The sequence below is a fragment of the Pseudorca crassidens genome, chromosome 2 (genome assembly GCF_039906515.1).
Source record: "Pseudorca crassidens isolate mPseCra1 chromosome 2, mPseCra1.hap1, whole genome shotgun sequence".
NCBI lineage: Eukaryota > Metazoa > Chordata > Mammalia > Artiodactyla > Delphinidae > Pseudorca > Pseudorca crassidens.
This window is the reverse complement of record NC_090297.1, coordinates 115,559,775-115,582,265: the sequence shown is the minus strand read 5'-3', so window position 1 is coordinate 115,582,265 and position 22,491 is coordinate 115,559,775. Positions and strand designations below refer to the sequence as shown.

General features: G+C 40.7%; 1 protein-coding gene across 7 annotated transcripts in view; it reads left to right on the top strand.

The window, feature by feature from the left end:
• The window catches only part of DCAF8 (DDB1 and CUL4 associated factor 8), a 43,676-nt gene that overhangs the window by 5,911 nt on the left and 15,274 nt on the right, over positions 1-22,491 (top strand). For 5 of the 7 annotated variants that reach the window (XM_067728333.1, XM_067728338.1, XM_067728337.1 and 2 more), the window contains 5 exons: positions 8,645-8,719; positions 12,082-12,752; positions 13,719-13,859; positions 15,166-15,260; positions 20,257-20,367. In XM_067728333.1, coding sequence (XP_067584434.1) covers positions 8,671-8,719; positions 12,082-12,752; positions 13,719-13,859; positions 15,166-15,260; positions 20,257-20,367 — 1,067 coding nt within the window. In that variant the 5' untranslated portion in view covers positions 8,645-8,670. Of the gene's footprint in view, positions 1-6,697; positions 6,821-7,217; positions 8,210-8,644; positions 8,720-12,081; positions 12,753-13,718; positions 13,860-15,165; positions 15,261-20,256; positions 20,368-22,491 lie in introns of those variants that run through there. The other 2 variants (XM_067728335.1, XM_067728336.1) reach the window with 2 other exon arrangements.

Below are 22,491 nucleotides of genomic sequence, written 5' to 3'. Positions count from 1 at the left end.
CTCTGAATTCTTTAAAAGGCCAGTGAGAGTAGGTAAGCAGATTTTATAGACTTGGAGCTGTGTGTGGATTTGTGTACAATGTTTGGAGGATCATTGTTGAGTGGTGAAGAAGCCCAGTCTTCTCTAGGAAATGCAGTCTGAAATCAGAGATGAGAAGCTAGAAAAATAATATAGATGCCTACCACGTACAGACAGCCAGTTGCAAATGTTGTGTTTAATCCTCTAAACCAGCTCCTTCAGGGTAATGATATTGTCCCATTTTACAAAAGAAGAAACAAACTCAAGGGTAGATGGTTGAAGTAGAATTCAAACTGAGGTCTGACGGACACCAAACCTCTTTTCTTTCCCTTATACCATATGCTGTCTTTAAAAACCAGGGCTAGGGCTTCCCTGGTGGCGCAGTGGTTGAGAGTCCGCCTGCCGATGCAGGGGACGCGGGTTCGTGCCCCGGTCTGGGAGGATCCCACATGCCGCGGAGCGGCTGGGCCCGTGAGCCATGGCCGCTGAGCCTGCGTGTCCAGAGCCTGTGCTCCGCAACGGGAGAGGCCACAACAGTGAGAGGATCGCGTACCGCCAAAAAAAAAAAAAAAAAAACCAGGGCTCTTCAGTGCCAAGTGATGAAGCAAATTGAGCTGAAAGGTAGATCAGTACTTTTATTTTAATTAATTTATTGTTTATTTTTGGCTGTGTTGGGTGTTCGTTGCTGCGCATGGGCTTTCTCTAGTTGCGGCGAGCGGGGGCTACTCTTCGTTGCGGTGCACAGGCTTCTCATTGCAGTGGCTTCTCGTTGCAGAGCGTGGGCTTTAGGCACGCAGGCTTCAGTAGTTGTGGCATACGGGCTCAGTAGTTGTGGCGCACGGGCTTAGTTGCGGCATGTGGGATCTTCCCGGACCGGAGCTCAAACCCGTGTTCCCTGCATTGGCAGGCGGATTCTTAACCACTGTGCCACCAGGGAAGTCCATCAGTACTTCTTATAAAAGTGTATTTAAAGTATAAAAGGTCTGTCCAAATGACAATATGAATGAAGACATTTTTGAATTGTTTAAACATGGGTCTCAGGTTATGATTAATTGGTAGCCTAATAAGTTTTTTATGGAAATAAGTTTAATGGACTTAACTGAAGAGATAGCTGAATCCTTTTATTTTATGATACTTGAATAGGGAGAAAACCAGCATCCATTCCTGAGGTAATTCCATGGAAAAGCAGTTCTGAGTCTTACAGCCTTTTCTCAGTTTGCACCTTTCTGTACTCTGTAGCATTTGAAACAAGAACCATTCCCACTTTCTTGAAACCTTTTCCTCTCTCGACTTCCAAGTCATTTAAAACTGTTACTCTTTCAACTTCCCTGAGCATTTCTCTCCCTCTTTCTTTTTTTGAAGGATAGGTATTCCCCAAGATTTTTTTCCTTTCTTGAGTCCTTAATTTATTTTTGCTTTTTAGTGAGGTATAATTTACAAGGGATTTGATTTTGAAGCTTATCTGTACAAATAATTCTCAAGCCTGTATCTCTGGCCCTAATTTATTTCTCAGATTTCAGACATACATTGATTTTCCACTTACTTTCCTGACGTCAACTTGGATTTTAAACGTAATCAAAATGAAATTCCTCTCTTCCCCCACATGCCAGTCTCTCGTTTATGGCACTAGATTTCCTCTGTGCACCCAGACTCAAACTTGTCTTTTTTATTTTTTGAGCTTTGTTACTGCTTATTGAGCCAAATTCTATCATTCTGCCTCTACAGTGTTTCACACGTTGACCCCATTCTTTTAATTTCCTCTGCCATCAGCCTAAGACAGGATCTCATTGCTTCTTAACTTTGGCAACTGTACATTTCAGTCCATCTTATTATCCTTAATAAAATCTTCCTGCACACACACACACACACACACACACCCCTTCTACTATACTTCACACACACACACACCCCTTCTACTGTACTTCTTAACTAATGAACTGTACCCCAGCATCTAGCCAAGCCAGACTACCCATGTATTTTGTTGAACATAATCAGGTTTTTCATCTTCCATGTCTTTTCTCATGGTGGTCCTGATGGGATAGCTTCCTCAGTTCTACCCATTGAAATCCTCTCCTTCCTTCAAAGTCCAGTTTAAAAGCTAATATCTCCATAGAAGCTTTTCCTTTCTCCGTGACTAAACATAATCCTTTACTCTGTTGAACTACAACAACATTCTGTTTATATTTTCTTTTTTTTTTTTCCTTTTTTGGCTATGCCACTCGGCTTGCAGTATCTTAGCTCCCTGACTAGGGATTGAACCCGGGCCATGGGAGTGAAAGAGCTGAGTCCTAACCACTGGACTGCTAGGAGATTCCTTTTTTTTTTTTAAGATGGTACTGACACTTGTGTCTCTTGTATCGTAGTTGTATACCTGTTTTCCTAATTGCTTATTGGCTACAAAAGGTATTATGACTGCCTTATTTATATTTGTAGATCCTGTATTGCCTTGTACATTGTTGCATTACTAGCATGTCTCTGTACAAATGGGCCACTGGGTGGTGCCAGAGGCCTATAATTTAGAGAAAAAAGGGAGGCTGGAGCTGCTATACAGTTGGGCTACCCAGTGCTGTTACATCTTCTGCAAGATAGGAATAGAGATTAATTTCCCTGATCCAGAAACGTTTATAGTTTCTGCTCCTCTGTCCCGTTTACCAGAGGAGACAGTGTAGTATATTTAACTCCTCCGAGTACTTTAATAGAGAGTAGCCTAGAACTAAAGGCCTGCCCCCCTGTAAACATGTTTATACAGTATGAGTTTCAACTTCCTTGGGGTCATCCTTTGAATTCAGTGTCTGAAGTTCTCTGATTAATAAACACTGTACTATTAGAGTGGGGCTGGCAGCAGGAGTTGGGAAAGTTGGCTTGGAGAAGTGTTTATTGTGAAGTAGAAAAACAGTAAGGTAAGGAGAATGAATTTAAATTGAGCCATTTCAGCTTAAAAGCAAAAACTGGGGATGGAGAAAATAGGACTGGTTGATTCCAGATGGACTGTGGGACCTAAGACTGAAAAGCAAATTTGTACTTTGGATGGAGATCAACCCTGAACAGCTGTTCAGTCATGAGTGGTGTGGGACATCTGTCCTCCCAAGAGGAACCAGGGATTGTGTGGCTCTCAGATATGTCTTACTAATAATTGAAGTAGTTTCTACCATCACCTTTCACTTTAAGAGGAAATTCTGAAACCTTGTCTCATTTAAACATGGGTGTCTGTGTAAGAGAGTTGGGCACTTCAGTTGCAGAATGAGACATGCCAAACGAGGCAGCTGGACTGACCCAGCTGGACTGACCCAAGAGAATGCTGAGATTATGTAACTCAAGGGAACTCACTGAGCATGAGTTCAGGTCTTAGTAAAGGGATCAAGGACAGAAATATTATTTACAAGTTGATGTTTCCATTGAACCTGAGGTAAGGTAGAGTTATCAGACCAGTTTCCATAGACCCTAGAGTCCAAAGGAGTTAAAGTGAACTTGAGAGAAATTTAAAAAATAAAAATAAAAAGCGTATGTATACAAATTAATAGTACAACCGTTAGAACTACTTTGGACTACTTTAAGCTTCTGATATTCTTAGTTGTCACCTAGACAGTAGGGTTGAAGACTTTTTATGAGTTCAGGATTCATCTTGCCTTTAATGTGGTTCTGATAAGGCAGCTTTGTTTGCAGCAAAAATTCTTCCACATTTTAATTTTCAAGCAAGAAGACCAGACATTTTGCTCTCTTTTATTGTGGCCTATTGACCAGTGTTATCTAACTTCTATTAATAGTCACAGGCTTGAGAATCTAGTATTTTTAATTGTTGGGTTGTATCTGTCATTTAACACTTTGCATGATTCTTTCCCCCCCTCCCCCCACTCTCTCATTCTCTTTTCTGGCCAGATTGATTGATTGATTGATAATTTACATACAGTAAAATTTACCTTTTGTTTCACTGACCCATTCTTTGGATTCTAACAAATGCATAGTCATGTAACACCACCGTGATGGAGGCATAGAACATTTTAATCATTCCAGCAGGTTTTCTCATGACTGTTTGTAGTTAGTTCCTTTCCCCCAAATCCCAGAAATGACTGATTTGCTCTCTGTCCCTATAGTTTATCTTTTCTGGAACGTTCTACAAATGGAGTCATGTTATGTAGCTGTTAGAGTCTTGCTTCTTTCACTTAGCATAACACATTTGAGATCCATTCATGTTGCTGTTGTATATGTCAGTAGTTCATTGTGTGATGGACCACAATTTTTATCCATGACCTGGCTGAAAACCACTTGCTTTTAGTTTTTGATGCATCTAAGTAAAGCCACTAAAACACTTACATTTAGATTTTTAGGTGGATATGTAGTTTCATTTTTCTTGAGTACATACCTGGGTAGGATTCCTGGGTTGTATGGTAAGTGTATGTTTAACTTTATTTAAAAAAAACTGCCGAACGGTTTTCCAAAGTGACTACGTACCATTTTACCTTTCTCTGAGCAGTGTGTGAGACATTAGTTGCTCTACTCCTTGTAAGCACTTGATAAAGTAAACTTTCATTATTATTATTTAAAAATTTTTAACTTCTAATAGGTGTGTAGAGGATTCTCATTGTGGTTTTAATTTGTATTTTCCTAATGACTAATAATGTTGATCATCTTTTTCAAGTGATTGTTATTTAGTTGTGAGAGAAATTAAATATATTCCGATTGCTGTCAAATACGTCTTTTTTTTTTTTTGCGGTACGCGGGCCTCTCACTGTTGTGGCCTCTCCCGTTGCGGAGCACAGGCTCCGGACGCGCAGGCTCAGCGGCCATGGCTCACGGGCCCAGCCGCTCCGCGGCGTGTGGGATCTTCCCGGACCAGGGCATGAACCCGTGTTCCCTGCATCGGCAGGCGGACTCTTCAACCACTGCGCCACCAGGGAAGCCCTCAAATATGTCTTTTGCAGATATTTTCCTCTAGTTCATTGCTTGTCTTTTCGTTTTTTTATGTGTCTCTTGAAGACTAGATTTTTAATTTTGATATGTCCAGTTAATTAATTGTTTCTTTCATGGTTTGTGCTTTTTTGCATTCTATCTTAAGAAATATTTTCCTAGGGGACTTTCCTGGCGATCCAGTGGTTAAGACTGTACTTCCAATGCAGGGGGCGCGTGTTCGTTTCCTGGTCAGGAGACTAAGCTCCCACATTCCTCACGGTGTGGCCAAAAAAAAAGAAATATTTGCCTAACCTGATGTCACAAAGATTATCTATTTTGTTTTTCTTCTGGAAGTTGTATTATTTTAGCTTTTACATTTAGGTCTATGATCCATTTTGAGTTAGTTACTTTTTGTATATTGTACAATGTCCAAGTCGAGTTTCTTTTTTTTAAATTTGGATGTCCTGTTGTTCTAGTATACCCGGTTTCTTGTATAAATCTTTCATCAATATTAGGATAAGAAAGCAGCCCCATTGGTTTTAAACAAGAGATGTTTGGTGCCTCTTCCACAAAGTACTCTTACATCCTGTTTTAACTACCCCTCTGCTTGATTTTTAGTTAATATTTTGTCATGTATTTGGTTTAAAATTTAAGGCCTTTTTCTTATTAAGACAGGAGGAATCTAGGTCACTGGAATTTCTTAGGTAGAAATTAAAATGACACATGGGTCTTTTTTCCCCATCCTCCAATAGTTTACTCTTTAACCTTCACTTTGGCAGGGGTTATGGTTATTTTTAGAGTACAGGCAGTAGAGCTAATCTAATTAAACTCCCCCAGCTACCTGGGGCAGTGAGCTCATCAGCTCTTCCAAGCTCAGATTGGTGTGCTCTGGACTGGATTTTACATGGAAATTGATCAAGGTGAAAACAGTGGATTTGTTGGGAATGGAGTGCATTGAAGAGTGAAGAAGGTAATTTAAGTTTGGGATCAGATATGGTCCCTACCTCAGATTTATAAGGTTGTATTCTTTGGTGATGGAAGAAATTTTAGAGTGACTCCTGTACTTAAGACCTAGGGCACAGTCATAGCACCTTAGCCTGCTTTAATTTGGGCACTTACTCTAATTTCTACCCCAGAATTGAGATGGTTTTAAGTTTCTTCATTTTGACAGACATTTATATGATAACAACTCATCCCCAAAGTAATTGTATTTTATCAGTGTCATCGAAGTTTCTTGGCTTCTTAGAGACGTGATCCCCCAAAATGGGAATGTATGTACTCCAAGGGATATGGAAGATGATCCAGTGCTGTATAGGGAGGGAATGTTGAAATTTTAAGTTTTTTCTAGAAAAATCAAGCTTAATATTTAATGTGAATTGATTAAATGTGGGTTCATGCTCAGAGTTTTCACTGATAGAAGTTCATAATCAGTTTTGAGATCACTGCTCTAAGAGTGTCCTTCTGCAGAAGTTTTAACATATAATTTTGTTTAACTGTACCATCTCTGGAATTACTAATACTGTTTTACAAAAGAAGAAAATGAAGCCCAGAGAAGATTAAGCAGCACATCCAAGGTCACATCACAAAGTTTGTTAATAACTTAGGTAGTACTAGAACCCTGGACTTCCAATTTTCAGCCTAGGACTACTTATACTAAACTCTGTGGCCCCTAAAATGTGACTTTTAGAAGCTCTCTGCCTATCAGCTTGGTGATTAAACAGAGTTGACATAAGCATTCATAGGTTTTGTTCTGTTTCTGAATTTAGGAATAAATTCTGTGAACTTTTTTCCTCAAAGAAAAGATCGCTTCTTGCAAGAACCTTAAACCAGTGTCCCAGAAGATGAGCTTTACAACCTCTGGGTATAGGTTCAACCTCATGGCTCTCCTTTTCTGAGAAGTGGTTCTCAGAGCTAGGTAAGCATTAGGCATTTGGCACCTCCTGCCTAGCAAATGTGTTTTCTAGAGCCACTATGAGTCTAAAGTTCAGGCAGTCTGGGCTTCTGTAGAAGTTGATGAGATTCAGTTTTGAGAAAGGGTCTCTGGAGCTGCTCAATACTTCTCTAGGAGTGGATAACAGTGAGATGGGAAGTATGGTGTGGTTGACAGTCTTGATTCTGGAGGTGAGAAGGCATCAGTTCTCTTCTCAGTTGACCATAAGGTATGCCTGTGACCTTAGTTTTAAATCTTAAAGTAGTACAGTTGTTTTCCCTGCTTCATAGAACTTTTGCAATTAATGTAATTAATTTAAACCCTAGGTGAGGAAGAAGATATTGCTGAGCTACTGAAGAATATAAACAGGGACTACTGAGAGGAAAAAAACAAGTGTTGTGTGAGCAGTGCTGTACAAAAATACATCATTGAAGTAGGAGGAGGAAAACAGCCTGCTCTGCAAACAGCTCTTCACTGTTTTTCTTTATGTGGCTTCACAAATCTGTTTTTTGTTGGCATTGTCTTTCATCATCACCCTTCCAGGTGTCCCTCCCTCAAATTCAGCCTCAGTCCTGCTCTTGCATTATTTCTACTCCCCCACCCTGGCCTAATGTGAGCAAGCTTTGGGCAGCTGTCTCTTGGCAGAGGACACTTTAAAAAAATTTTTTGAAGCAACTTGGATTTTTGTAGAGGAGAGAAGCGGGTAAAGATAAGGATGGGGCTGCTTCTGGGATAATTGTTATGGGAATGAAAGGACTGTTGAAAGATTAGAGGCCAGTGCGCCTGGGTACAAGGACTGGAGTCATAATCATACTTTGTCTTTTCAGTGCCTTTTGTCCAAGGCACTGAAAGGGCTTAACAAAATTCTGGTCTGAATAATATTATTCTTTGCTCTTTGGACTTTGCTTGAGGTGGGAGTGAGGCCCTGAAAAAATAATGACTGTATTATAGTGGTATAAAAGGAATAAAGCTAGGTACCCCAACTCCTAGTTAGGGCTTTGCTAAACAGACAAACCTGGTGAAAGTTGGTGGAACTAGGTGAAATCGTGCTTGCCATTTTATGAAATGGACTGAGATGGTTTTAATGGAAATGTTGCACTTTCTTTTCCAGCTTTGCACTTGACTGACTTACTAGTCATAAAAGGGAAGAAAAAACCTTTTAGGTTCTTTTTTAGGGGTAGGATACTCCTGAGTTCTAATTTGACTCTGCTTCTTATAATCCTTAGTTAATATCTGTGCCTGTATGTTTGAAGCTAGGCATCTGAATGACCATAAAGCTCAGGCTGTTATCCCAAGAGCTCAGTTTCTTCTATCTCTGCTGTTCTGTGTGTGAAATGATATTCAGAGTCTGACCTTCCTCTTCATGTTGTGAAGGCAAGTGTTTCATAGAGTTTGTGGATACATACGATGATTATTTACAACAGAAAGTTTTTGCCTTAGAGGGTAGTGCTGAAGCTAGCTTTTTGAATTAAGACTCTGCTTGCTTGCAATACATGTCACTTGATATAGACCTGCTGTTCCAGGATTTATTTCAGTTCCTTCTTTCCCATCTGAAAAATCACTGCCAATTACTCAGTGAGAAGAAATGGCAGTTAGCCTCCCAAAGATATGTCTCTTTATGGAATTTAGACATGGGGGGATAATATCTGGCATAATTTTCAGCAGCTGAGAAGCCCTGCTGAGAACACACACAAAAATCAATTTTGTAAAAATGACAAAGGCTGTACATTGTTAAATCTCCTGGTGCCTTTTATCATCTTTCCCAGATTGTTTCCTAATTGTTTCATTTTCTTACTCTTCTCGATCCAGGCTGGCTGCAGTAAACATCATTCAAGATGTCCAGCAAAGGGAGCAGCACAGATGGCAAAACAGACTTAGCTAATGGTAAGGGGCCATAATGAAGGTGAAGCTATTTTTGCTATCGACTGAGGTTCTCCTCCTCCCGCAGAGAGAGTGGAGACTTGGATTTTAGCGGAGGGAAGGAAATCTTTCCTAAGAATGAACTCTTGGAGGGAGACGCAAGAGGGAAGAGATACGGGAACATACGTATATGTATAAGTGATTCACTTTGTTATAAAGCAGAAACTAACACACCATTGTAAAGCAATTATACTCCAATAAAGATGTAAAAAAAAAAAAAAAAAAAGAATGAACTCTTCCTGTGTTGTTTTGAGTGTAGGAAACTACACAGGAAACACCTTGGACTACCTGGTACTTTTGCTCCTTCAGCTTTTATCTGATTGTTTTCAGAAGATCAATAATAGAGTTGTCCCTCTAAGAGGTCAAGTGGTTTGGAATTTTGTAAGGGTGGACAAAACCTAGGAGATGCTGTTAATAAAGGAGAAAAAGAAGATCCAATTGGTGGTGGAACCAAGGGAGTTGTTGGGAAGGCAAGGCTCCCCAGATATAAGGAGAGGTCTCTTTTCACAGTAGTAGATCATAGTTCAGTAGAGATAATTAGATAAGAGATGAAGTTATAAATAGCTGCAGTTGGGGCTTTTTTCTTTCTTTTTCTTTTCTTCTCTTTCTTCCTTTTTTTCCTTTCCTTCCTTCCTTTCTTTCTTTCCCTCCCTCCTTCCCTCCCTTCCTCCTTCCCTCCCTCCCTCCCTGCTTCCTTTCCTTCCTTCCACCAGTGCTACCAAGTATTAAATCACTGGGTCTACTGCAGATTTGAAGGCAGAATATCATGATTCTGGTAGAGTATAGCTACTACCTGGGTTATTTGACCAGTGCATCCACTCTGAGCCAACTTCCAAACTAGAGAAGGTCCTTCAAATGGATATAGTTGGGCAGTATCGTGTTCAGCATTCCTCAGCACCTTGTAGTTTTAAGATTATCGTCTAAATTCTAGTTGACGTGTTTGGTAGAGCAATGAAGTGAGTAAGGGAAAGGGAGATTTTCAGCATGATGTTTTATTGCCCCTTTGTTCTTTTCTTACCACTGGTGTTCATTTATCTTCTCTAAAGGAGAGTGATTCAGATTTTTCACTAGGCTTAGTTGAAAGGCACAGGATTCTAGAGGGGTTGGAGGTATACAATTGATTTGGAGTTTGGCCATTAGCTAGATCAGGGATTGGCAAATTACGGCCTGCAGGCTAAATCCACAGGCCTGCAGGCTGCTGTTTTTGTAGTTTACTGGAACTCAGTCATGCTGCATTTATTTACATAGTATTTATGGTTACTTTTGTGCTACAGCAGTGGAGTTGAGTAGTTGTGCCATACATCCATATGGTCCAAAGTTTAGAAGCCTAAACTTTTTATTATCTGGCCCTTTACAGAAAAAATTTGCCAACCCCTAGCTATTATCTTGGTCATTGACTGTTAGTGTCCTCTTGCTGAGCTTGCGATATGCTCTGGCCCTTATCTTAATGTGGTAGGGCCCCCAAAGTCATCTTAATTTTAACAATAAATGCTAGGAGTTTTGATGTTTCATTTTTTTTCCTTCTTCACAGAAGTGATGGGTGTGATATTTTATCCCTTCTCACCACTCCCAATCTCAAACTCAATTTCATTTCAAAAACCACAATTATTAATCTTTCTCAGCATATACAGCAGCCTCAGCAAATGTAGTTCCTGGGAGCAAATTGCTGCACTTTTCCCCTTTTTCTTCCAGTTCCTAGTCGTTTTCACACTGTGCTCTTAGTTGAGGTGCTATTTGAAAAGAGCTGTTTGTGTGTGTCTCCCAACCTTCTGTCACTACTTGAACCAAAAAGTGTGTGTATTGTTTATCTGTTTTCTTTATTGGGCTTTGCCTAAGAGTTCATTGAAAAGAGGTTCCATTGCTTCAAAGATCTTCAGAAATTATTGCTCTAATCCAGATGACTAAGCAAGAAGATATTCCCATTTTGAATCCTTAAACATCAATGTGGTATTGGAGTTGAATAGCTTATACCAGTCACACATAGCTGGTCAGCCTTTCCTACCTAATAGCCTTTACTTCTGGCAAGATAAAATTTATTGTCATCTGAGGAAAGGAGGCCATGAGCAGGTTTAAAATCCTCATTCACCCCCTTCCTTTCTTTACATCTTGACCTTAGTTTGGAAGTTGTGGTCCTTTTGGCCCTAGATAATTGCCAAAGTGCTCACTAGAATATGATTTGGCTGTTAGATAGGAGAATTCAGTATCTAATTTTGGGGATTATATTGCTCAAAGTGACCCAGTTATTTTATAACTACCAATATGGCAGACCTAGAATATGAACTTTTCTTTTCAGGTCCTGCTGTAGTAGCCCTGCTTTTTATCAATTTTATTTATGCTTCCTGATAAAACTTTGTCTCACTAGAATTCCTATATCTAAAACTAATAATACGATTATTAAATTAATGGAAGTAAGGCAGAATACATTTATCAGCAAAAAAGAGAGCAAGAAGCCACTCAAATGGTCACAATTTCCACTTGTCCCTTGCACTTCCTTCTGGATCCTTGGGGGAAGAAACTGTAGGGTTTAAGAGGTGGGAGGTAGTGGTGCTTTCTCGAAGTGGTAAATAGTCCAACTCTTGCTGGGGATGGCTGTTCTTTTTTAATTTATTTATTTTTATTTATGGCTGCGTTGGGTATTTGTTGCTGCGTGCGGGCTTTTCTCCAGGTGTGGCGAGCGGGGGCTGCTGTTCGTTGCGGCACACGGGCTTCTCATTGGGTGGCTTCTCTTGTTGCGGAGCATGGGCTTTAGGCGCACGGGCTTCAGTAGTTGCAGTGTGCGGGCTTGGTAGTTGTGGCTCACGGGCTTTGGAGCGCAGGCTCAGTAGTTGCGGCACAAGGGCTTAGTTGCTACGCGGCATGTGGGATCTTCCTGGACCAGGGCTTGAACCCGTGTCCCCTGCATTCGCAAGCGGATTCTTAACCCCTGTGCCACCAGGGAAGCTCAGGGATGGCTGTTCTTTTTTCTTACGTTCAGCTTAATTATGTGCTATAACTAATGGATGCCCATCTAGCAAAATAGAGCCTAAGGTAGTTGTATCAGGCATACTTTTATAAAATCTGCCAGTGCTTTGCTTTTTGAGAATTTATTATAATCTTTGGTTGTCCTGCAGTTCTTTATTTGTGTGTGACTTTGGTTTTAATCTTTTCAAGATTCCCTCTCAGAAGGTACTGTTTATAAGCATATGTAATGAAAACATTTTGACCAAAGTTGGTTTCTGGGTCTTTTGGTGTGATGATTTTTTAGACTAAGGAGTGGGAATCCTTCTGGTCACTATCTTACTTCCTTATTTTTCCCCCTCACCTATCCATTCCTCACTAACATGCAGGAAGCCTGTCTAGCAGTCCAGAGGAGATGTCTGGTGCTGAGGAGGGGAGGGAGACATCCTCAGGCATTGAAGTGGAGGCCTCAGACCTGAGCTTGAGCTTGACCGGGGATGATGGTGGCCCCAACCGCACCAGCACAGAAAGTCGAGGCACAGATACAGAGAGCTCAGGTGAAGACAAGGACTCTGACAGCATGGAGGACACTGGCCATTACTCCATCAATGATGAAAACCAAGTCCATGACCGCTCAGAGGAAGAAGAGGATGAAGAAGAGGAGGAAGAAGAGCATCCTCGTCGTCGTGTACAGCGCAAGCGGGCAAACCGTGACCAGGACTCATCAGATGATGAGCGGGCCCTGGAGGACTGGGTGTCCTCGGAGACCTCAGTCCTGCCCCGACCTCGCTGGCAAGCCCTTCCTGCCCTTCGGGAGCGGGAGCTGGGTTCAAGTGCCCGCTTTGTGTATGAGGCTTGTGGGGCAAGAGTCTTTGTGCAGCGTTTCCGCCTGCAGCATGGGCTTGAGGGCCATACTGGTTGTGTTAATACCCTGCACTTTAACCAGCGCGGCACCTGGCTGGCCAGTGGCAGCGATGACCTGAAAGTGGTGGTTTGGGACTGGGTACGGCGACAGCCAGTATTGGACTTTGAGAGCGGCCACAAAAGCAATGTCTTCCAGGTGAGGCGAGGGAGCAGATTGGCAACTGAGAAAATCAGGCACGAGTTAGACAAACCTGAGCTGCTGCCTGGAGTAGGAGTGATAGTGAGTTGTGGTAGGAATTAGATATCAGGACTCGGTCCTTCCTTGGCTCCCATAATGACTTAGAGGAGTTAAATACACTGAAAGACTCATGGCACCCTTTTGTTTCCTTGAGCACAGAGACTGTTAGAAGCCTCATTATAATAGAAAGGGTGCTTGGAAATCATCAGGAAGGCACTAAGTGCCATGCTAGGAGGCGTTATAATACAAGAGCAGAGGCTCTTGAACCAATCTAGTTGAGTTTAAATCTTGGTCCAACCCCTTAACTAGCTATGTGATCTTGGGCAAGTTTATTTAACCTCTGTCTTCAGTTTATTTACCTATAGTATAGGGCTAATAACATACAGGATTATGAGGATTAAATAACAGTAGAAGCTAAGCAGTTAGAACCGTGCCTGGTACTTAATAAACGTTTGATAAATATTGTTAATATTGTATTCTCTGGAAGTTTTACTTGCCAGCCCCATCCATCATATGGTACTAGCCATTTATCCCTAAGCATGTTCTCTTTCCTTCCCCAATATCCCCTCTAGTTTCCTTTTTCTTTGTAGCAAGTTTATGTTTACTTCCTGAGTCAAGGAAGATTTTCTCCTTTTTCCCTTACCTTTCTTTCTTACTGGGTATAGTCCTAGTTCACCTGAGCACTCATACCAGTTCAGCCTTCTAGAAGCAACAGAAATCCTCTCATATCAGAAATTTTTTCTTTTCCTCTCCTTTAACCCTTGGAAGAAATTGGACTTGAGCCAACTGTATAAGAGCAGGAGGTCTAAGTTTCCAGCTGTTGTGTAGCAAAAGTGGATGATTTGGGGTTGTCATCATGTTTTTCCCTCTCAAATTCACCTCTTCAATTTCTCTTGTCCCTTTTTTTTATTCTTAACATCCCAGGCCAAGTTCCTTCCTAACAGTGGTGATTCCACCCTGGCCATGTGTGCCCGTGATGGGCAGGTTCGGGTAGCAGAGTTGTCTGCTACACAGTGCTGCAAGAATACAAAGCGTGTGGCCCAGCACAAGGGAGCATCCCACAAGGTAAGTAAGCCCTTGCCCCAAAGGTTGTGCAGTTCAACTCCTCTGTGGATCTCAGCCAAAGCCCTCCAGTATCTCTGTCCACTGTGTCCCCTTTGTTGTGGTCACCTCCATCACTTCTTTCAGTCCTAGGATTTGTAGGTAAGATGGGAGAAAAAGCAGCCACACTAAACTTCTCAGAAGGCAAGTATTTGAGAGGTCTCTAGATCTTGCACATGGAACATTCACCTGATAATACTTAACTCCTAAGCTGAGCCATGGTTGGTTTGGAGATCCTTGAGGTCTCCTGTGCCTTCCAAACCTTTAAAATTTACTCCTATTGTATTTAGAACATTTTAACAGCTCTAAGGTGCTAGCTGTTGGCTTCTCATATGTGAGAGCTCCAGCTTTTCTGCTCACAACTCTCAGTGCATAAACAGTACTATTTCTGGAAGCCCTATTTAGAGCTGGGAATATAGGCCAAATAATCATGATGGCAGCCCGTGAGGAGCCAAGAGCTGCCTAGTCTCAGAGTAGGCACTGTTTTCTTCCATGCCGTGGAAGGAGGATGGTCCTCTTTTTTTTTTTTTTACAAACCCTAAGCAAATATGTAGGTGGACCTGGAGTATGCTTTCCTCCCCCATGGCTCAAGAAATATGAAAATTACCTATTTCTTTGATTCTTAAGACTACCCCCAACCCACTAGATAACTAACTTTTAGAACTAAGCTGTAGGGAATGAAACTTGGGTGCCATTTCTCTCCCCACCTGAGAGTGTGGAATTGATTTTGAGGATGAGCCCTAATGGCGGTGTTTTCCTTTGGTATCACTGTTCAGATCCCTTGGAGACTTAATTAAAATAGCAAATCACCTGTCCTTTTGACTTGTATAGAATAAACAAGCTGTGAATAATTCACACAGAGCAAGAGAGAATGGGCTTATTAAATTATCTTCTTTCCTGGGATTTTACAACAAAAAAGGCAGATGTTTCTCTTGCTGAGACATTTTAAATGCAGCCCTTTGTAAAGATAAAGGAATGAGTTAGACAACCTCTAATTTTTTTTTTTTTTTTTTTTTTTTTTTTGCGGTACACGGGCCTCTCACTGCTGTGGCCTCTTCCGCCGCGGAGCACAGGCTCCGGACGCGCAGGCTCAGCAGCCATGGCCCACGGGCCCAGCCGCTCCGCGGCACGTGGAATCCTCCCAGACCGGGGCACGAACCCGCGTCCCCTGCATCGGCAGGCGGACTCCCAACCACTGCGCCACCAGGGAAGCCCCAACCTCCAATTTTAATCTTTAGAAACCTCATGCTTTCCCTTTTTTCTCCTTCAGTTGGCCCTGGAACCAGACTCTCCCTGTACGTTCCTATCTGCAGGTGAAGATGCAGTTGTCTTCACCATTGACCTCAGACAAGACCGGCCAGCTTCGTAAGTATAGCAATAGTATTTTTACAGAACTGGATTTCTTGGCTTTGAAAATATTGCATGTGTCCTAGGTAATGCTCAACTCTCTGGTCCATCAGAATGGTTCCTTTGTATTTATGATAAGAAACAGATGAGTTTAGGGCAATTCCTTATTTCTTTGTTGTTGTCTCTTTCTCAGCAGTAACATACTATTCGCCTGTCTTCATTTCTAAAGCAGGGTTCAGTTATCTTATTATATGTGGGCTTTAATAACTGGATGATCTTCCACTCTCCATTCACTTGGGTGCCACTCAGCTTCCCCACAAGAAGCATGTTCCTAGCAACTTAGAGATATGCTCCTATGTAGTTTTCACTTCAATTTTGTGTAGAAATGTAAAAATTAAATGATAATTCTTGAACAAAAATATTGGTAGTTGTAGTAGAACTCTATCATATCACAGCTCATTTTTACTTGAATCAGAGATTCATAGGTAAATTATATCCCCTTTTAGCTATGTGATATCATAGAAAGAGCATAGCATCTTATTTGGATCCAGGCAGACCTAGATCAAATCTCAACTTGGGCACTACTAGTAATGACCTATATAATCTTTCTGAACTTCAGTTTCTTCAGCCTCACTATGGGTATAATCAGTCAGTCTTATTCTCTCTTTTTCTCGTTTCTGTGAGGATTATTGATAAATGTGTTTGATACCTCAGCATAGTGTCTGGCACCATGGTTGGAACTTATTGAATTGTAGCTACTAATTATTTCAGTTTTCTTTTTTCATTTTTATTGCTCTTATAATAAACAAATATATCTTGTTTTAAAAACTCAAATAATGAAGTATATGGACAAAATGTAAATGCTCCCTCATGTATACCTCCCCTGCCTACCACTTTTCTAGCTATTGATAACCATTGTTAAAAATTTTGAATACCTTTTCAATCCTTTTTGTATACATTTATGTATCTTACTATATACATGTACACTCTTCCCTCCAACATGGGATAATTGTACGTGTATATAAACTTACATACACATATGTTCCTGCAATTTACTTTTTTCACATTATGATGTATTTTGGAGAGCTTTCTACATCAGACCAAAAAGGCCTACCTAATTTTTTCTTTGTAAACATTTTATTTATTTTTATGTGGACCATTTTTAAAGTCTTTATTGAATTTGTTGCAGTGTTGCTTCTGTTTTATGTTTTGGTTTTTTGGCCAAGAGGCATGTGGGATCTTAGCTCCCTGACCAGGGATTGAACCCATGCCCCCTGCGTTGGAAGGCAAAGTCTTAATTAACCATGGACCGCCAGGGAAGTCCCTATGGCCTACCTCAATTTTAACCATGACATCTGTGTCATAGCATTGGTGTACCACAGTTTGTTTAACGACTGCCTAGTTGATAGATTATTTACATTATTTATTGTATTGTTAGTCTTAAAAACTATCTTTTTTTTTTTTTAATATGCCATTCTGGAAGTTTATTCTAGGATCACAAAGTGAGGAAGAACTCAAGATTTCAACTTTTCAGAACTCTCCCCCCTTAAAAATTATCTTAGATCTTACATGTCAATACCAATATTGAGTAAGGGGTGTCCCTAATTTACATAGCATACAAGTAAAATATAAGTTAATATAGGGAATATAATCTTAAGGCTGATTATTATTAGACTTTTATTTTTAGAGAGATAAGTATACAAAAAGTTGTCTAGAAAGTGAAGAATTTAAAATAGTGGTTAAAGGATGGAAATGTTTTTGGCTTGTGGAAAGGATATACTGGTTATTTATATAAAACTTAAGAGGATGAAGATTGAGAGATAATGAATGGATTTCTCCTGGAAAGCAAACAGGCCTGGGTGACAAGGGATCTGCCTTCTAGTACTAGCCTGCAGTTATATAGCTTTGAGAAAATCATTTAATCTCTTAAACTGAATGATGTTTGTTATTTTCAGTTCTCCAGTTCCATGATTCTGTGCTGATAATGGAACATCAGCAAGTTTTCCAGAGTGGAGTGGAAGGGCAAAGATGGAAAAAATGATATGAGTTTGTTTGGTCTGCTCTGGTACAGTGTTGTGAAGCTGAATGAGATCCTATGGATCAGGTTCAGAGGAAAACTACTGTTAGGCCACAAGAAATTGGGAATCTGGTTCAAGTAATGGGCAGAGTACATGACTGGCAGATTATTGAATGTGTAATGAAAAGGTGTAAGCAGAAAATCTGGCTGAGAGTTGATCAGTGGATCTAGGTGCAAGCAGTAATAGGTGGGATAGAAACTAAAAGGGGGAACATAGGAGAAACTTAGAGTAGGAGGAGGTCCAGATCCTGGCCTTAAGAAAGTTTTTGCTTTAGGGCTTGAATTAGTGGAAGGCTAGAATGAGGACTGAATGTGAAGGTCATGGCTAGAATGTGTATCCGTATGTGTTAAGCTGGTGCCTGAACATCTGCTTATATCAGAGACACTTTTTTGTGTGAAGTTGGCATAGGGGAATTTTTCTTTTGTATGTACATAATAGCTGAGATTCTGGAATCTGGTGATATTGGCTAACATCATAGGAGGAGTTGGATTTGGAGCTGTGGGTGGGATATTCATTTAGCCAGCGGAAGCTAGTTTGAGATATTCTTCAGAGGAATCCGTTGGTTTGATCTGTAATTGTTGTTCCCTTTTTCCTGGAACATACCAGCCCGCTAAAGACTGCAAATTTTAAGGCAGAATTTGGTAAATTTGTTTCATATGGGTTTGTGTGCTGCCTTGCTCTGGTGTCAAAACTTTTTTTTTTCCTGCTGCCATTATCAATCTTTTTTTTTTTTTTTGTGGTACGCAGGCCTCTCACTGTTGTGGCCTCTCCCGTTGCGGGGCACAGGTTCCGGACGCGCAGGCTCAGGGGCCATGGCTCACGGGCCCAGCCGCTCCGCGGCATGTGGGATCCTCCCGGACCGGGGCACGTACCCGTGTCCCCTGCATCAGCAGACGGACTCTCAACCACTGTGCCACCAGGGAAGCCCTATCAATCATTTTTATAGCACCTCTGCATTTTCCCCACAGGGCTCAAGGTGCTCTGTGCATTTATGCATTAGGAGAGAGAATTGTTTGTTTTAGGTGAATAAATGGAGGCATAGAAAATTGAGTTTTTTGTCAGGATTAGATGACAGTGGAGCCAGTACTTCATAATCTATCCCCTCACTTTCTTCATTTTGCTTCTGCATGGTAACTGTTATGTTTGTCTGACCCTCTCCTAAAAATCCAAATTGCTGAGGAAATGAGATGTTTCTCTGAAAAAGAGCAGCAGCTGCTCCTATTCCTCTTCTATATCTAAAGCCCAAATTAGAGCTGCCTCTTCTCCATTGCTAGTTTTGTTCCTGAAACTTTTTTTTGACTTGTTTTCTGCCTTGTGTTTTGGGTATGTGTGTATTTGTGTTTTCCCTAATGACATTTATTTTTAATGACCTTTGTACACTATTCTTTTTTTTTTTTTTTTTGTACACTATTCTTTTAACGGAAGGCTGCAGAGATTTTAAAATTAAATTTCTCCTTTGCCTAGAGCAGTCTAGGATGGAGTGACTTTGACCATTCAGAGAGGATGCTAACATCATTTACAAAGAAACTTATTGTCATAGTTATAGTTCTTTTTATTTTCTGTAAGCACCAGAAATGAGCAAAAGCTTAGAATTAAAAATGAAAGCTGTTATTCATAATCGCCAAAACTTGGAAGCAACCAAGATGTACTTCAGTAGGTGAATGGATATACTGTGGTATATCCAGATAATGGAATATTATTCAGCAGTTAAAAAAAAAAAAAAAAAAAAAGCAAGCAAGCTAAAGCCCAGTCCCTTCCTTTCCTGTCTTCCTTTTTCTATAAATTTACTAATCTTTATGATGTCATATTTGACAGGATGAACGCTTCAATCTGGGAGGAGTATTAATAGGGCCACCCTTAAGGTGGGACAAAATTATGGCTCTTTGGCCAAAATCTTCTGGCTAAAACTCTGAAATTTTAAAGGTTTCCTCGGGGTCCCATGCCCTCCTAAGAATCACCCTTTTTTGTGGTACAACCAGAAGAATACTTTAGAAATAATTTTTCAGCATTAAAAACAGCTGTCTTGACAAGAACCTCTGCTCCTAATATGCTTCAAATAAGGGAAGACTAATACTGTTTTCCTTTGTATTAACCGTTGCTTGTTGTTTTTCATCGTGCATTTTTAAAGCTGGGTTTTAAATGACACTTCTCTGGAATCTGGGAGATAGATTCTGACCTTAAGGTCTTTTCCTTTTTTTTTTTTTAATGTTTAATTTTTATTTATTTTGGCTGCGTGGGGTCTTAGTTGCAGCGCGTGGGGTCTTAGTTGCAGCACGTGGGATCTTTGTTGCAGCGTTTGGACTTTTTAGTTGTGGCATGCTGACTCCTTAGTTGTGGCATGCTGACTCCTTAGTTGTGGCATGCTGACTCCTTAGTTGTGGCATGCCTGCGGGATCTAGTTCCCTGACCAGGGATCGAACCCAGGTCCCCTGAATTGGGAGCACAGAGTCTTACCCACTGGACTACCAGGGAAGTCCCCCTTAAGGTCTTTTCTATCCACTGTTTCTGTAATTCATCCTTCCCTCACTCCCTGCTCCCAGATGATTGGGAAGATGTACTTACAAGTAAAGGATAGGAAGATGTGGGTAGTATTGTCTCTTTAATGATTGGTTGTCATCATATTAGACTCAAGCTAAGGCTAATGAGGAGCAATACTTACATACACCTTTAATTTATACTTCTTGAGGAACACCAGAAAATTACTACATGTTTTTTCCATCTCCAAAGTAGCATTTAGTAAATATATATGGTGGTGGGTTTTGTTTTTTTTCTTGTTCCAATGTACGAACAAACAAAACCACTTCTTTCTTTCTTTCCAAGTGAGAATCTGTTTGGTTTCTTATTAGCTGTGTGTGCGTTACTGTCTTTATTCTCACTTGCCATGACTATCTGGATCTTTTGGAGAATATAACTTTTATACTTTTCTACTCTTGAAGGAAACTGGTGGTGACAAAAGAAAAGGAGAAGAAGGTGGGGCTGTATACAATCTATGTGAATCCTGCCAATACCCACCAGTTTGCAGTGGGTGGACGAGATCAGTTTGTAAGGTGAGTCTGTGGCTCTTTTGTGTCTTTGAGAGTTTGAGACTGTGATGTATTGTGTACTACCAGCTTGTGTACTACTACCTTATGGAAAGCTATGAATTGCCTAGGAGTTCATTAACCACCATCTTTAATTTTTTGCCATCTTCCAAAGACTTTAAACTTCCTCTGACATATTCTGTTCCCTAATGTAGCAATCTCTGAGGGATGGCTTAACATGTTATAGATATTATCAAGTTCTAAAGAAGTTTGATGAATTGACCAAGTTCTCCACATAGCAGCTAGGCATAAACCCAGGTTTACTAGCAAGTGCTCTCTTAGTAAATATTTTCCACCATTTTTCATATGTAAATTAACACGTACTAGAAATTTTGAATGCTGGTTTCAGATACAGAAATAATTTGACTTGGGAGTACTCATTGTGAACTTCAGGTTTTTGGCTCCCAGTATCCTGAACCACTTTTCTTTATCTTTAGTGATATCTTTGTTACTATGAACATCTTTGTTCATAGTATATCTTTGTTACTATGAACATTTCTTGTAACACTGTCTATTGAGATATATCCTGAGGAAAACAGAGTTCATGGATTCAGTTAGTTTCCTTCTGGCCCTTTGTCACAATTATATCCCATCCCTATCCAATTGGGCTATTTTTTTTTTAACATCTTTATTGGAGTATAATTGCTTTACAGTGTTGTGTTAGTTTCTGCTGTATAACAAAGTGAATCAGCTACATGCATACATATATCCCCATATCCCCTCCCTCTTGCATCTCCCTCCCCTGCCCCATCCCACCCCTCTAGGTGGTTACAAAGCACCGAGCCGATCTCCCTGTGCTATGCGGCTGCTTCCCACTAGCTGTTTTACATTTGGTAGTGTGTATATGTCAGTGCCACTCTCTCACTTCGTCCCAGCTTACCCTTCCCCCTCCTCCCGGTGTCCTCAAGTCCATTCTCTACGTCTACATCTTTATTCCTGTCCTGCCCCTAGGTTCATCAGAACCACTTTTTTTTTTTTTAGATTCCATATGTATGTGTAAGCATACGGTATTTGTTTTTCTCTTCCTGACTTACTTCACTCTGTATGACAGACTCTAGGTCCATCCACCTCACTACAAATAACTCAGTTTCGTTTCTTTTTATGGCTGAAAAATATTCCATTGTATATATGTGCCACATCTTCTTTATCCATTAATCTGTTGATGGACACAGGTTGATTCCATGTCCTGGCTATTGTAAATAGTGCTGCAGTGAACACTGTGGTACATGACTTTTTGAATTATGGTTTTCTCAGGGTATGTGCCCAGTAGTGGGATTGCTGGGTCGTATGGTAGTTCTATTTGTAGTTTTTTAAGGAACCTCCATACTGTTCTCCATAGTGGCTGTATCAATTTACATTCCCACCAACAGTGCAAGAGGGTTCCCTTTTCTCCATGCCCTCTCCAGCATTTGTTGTTTGTAGATTTTTTGATGGTGCAATTGGCCTATTTTTAAGTATCTTTCTTTGGTTGCCAACAGATCATCAGTTTGAAAGGGAGGAAGGAAAGCATCACTAGAAGAATGAATGACTTTATGCTTTCCTGGTGGTGGATGAAAAGCATTATCTTCCTTTTTATTTATTTATTTATAATTTTATTTATTTATTTCTGGTTGTGTTGGGTCTTCGTTGCTGCACGCAGGCTTTCTCTAGTTGCAGAGAGCAGGGGCTACTCTTTGTTTTGGTGCGTGTGCTTCTCATTGCAGTGGCTTCTCTTGTTGGGGAGGACAGGCTCTAGGCATGCAGGCTTCAGTAGTTGTGGCTTGCGGGCTCTAGAGCACAGGTTCAGTAGTCGTGGCGCACGGGCTTAGTTGCTCTGCAGCATGTGGGATCTTCCCAGACCAGGGCTCGAACCCGTGTCCCCTGCATTGGCAGGCGGATTCTTAACCACTGTGCCACCAGGGAAGTCCCATCTTCCTTTTTAAATAAGAGGATATTTTTATAACTGTATTCTGTAATTAATTTTATTAATAATCACAGGGATGGGACTAAATTTTTAGAAATACCTGAGAGATGATCTTAACTTGTTGAAGAATCCTGCCACAAGAGAACTGGGCAACTTTGTTGCTCTCTTCTTCTTCCCCTGTTTCCCTT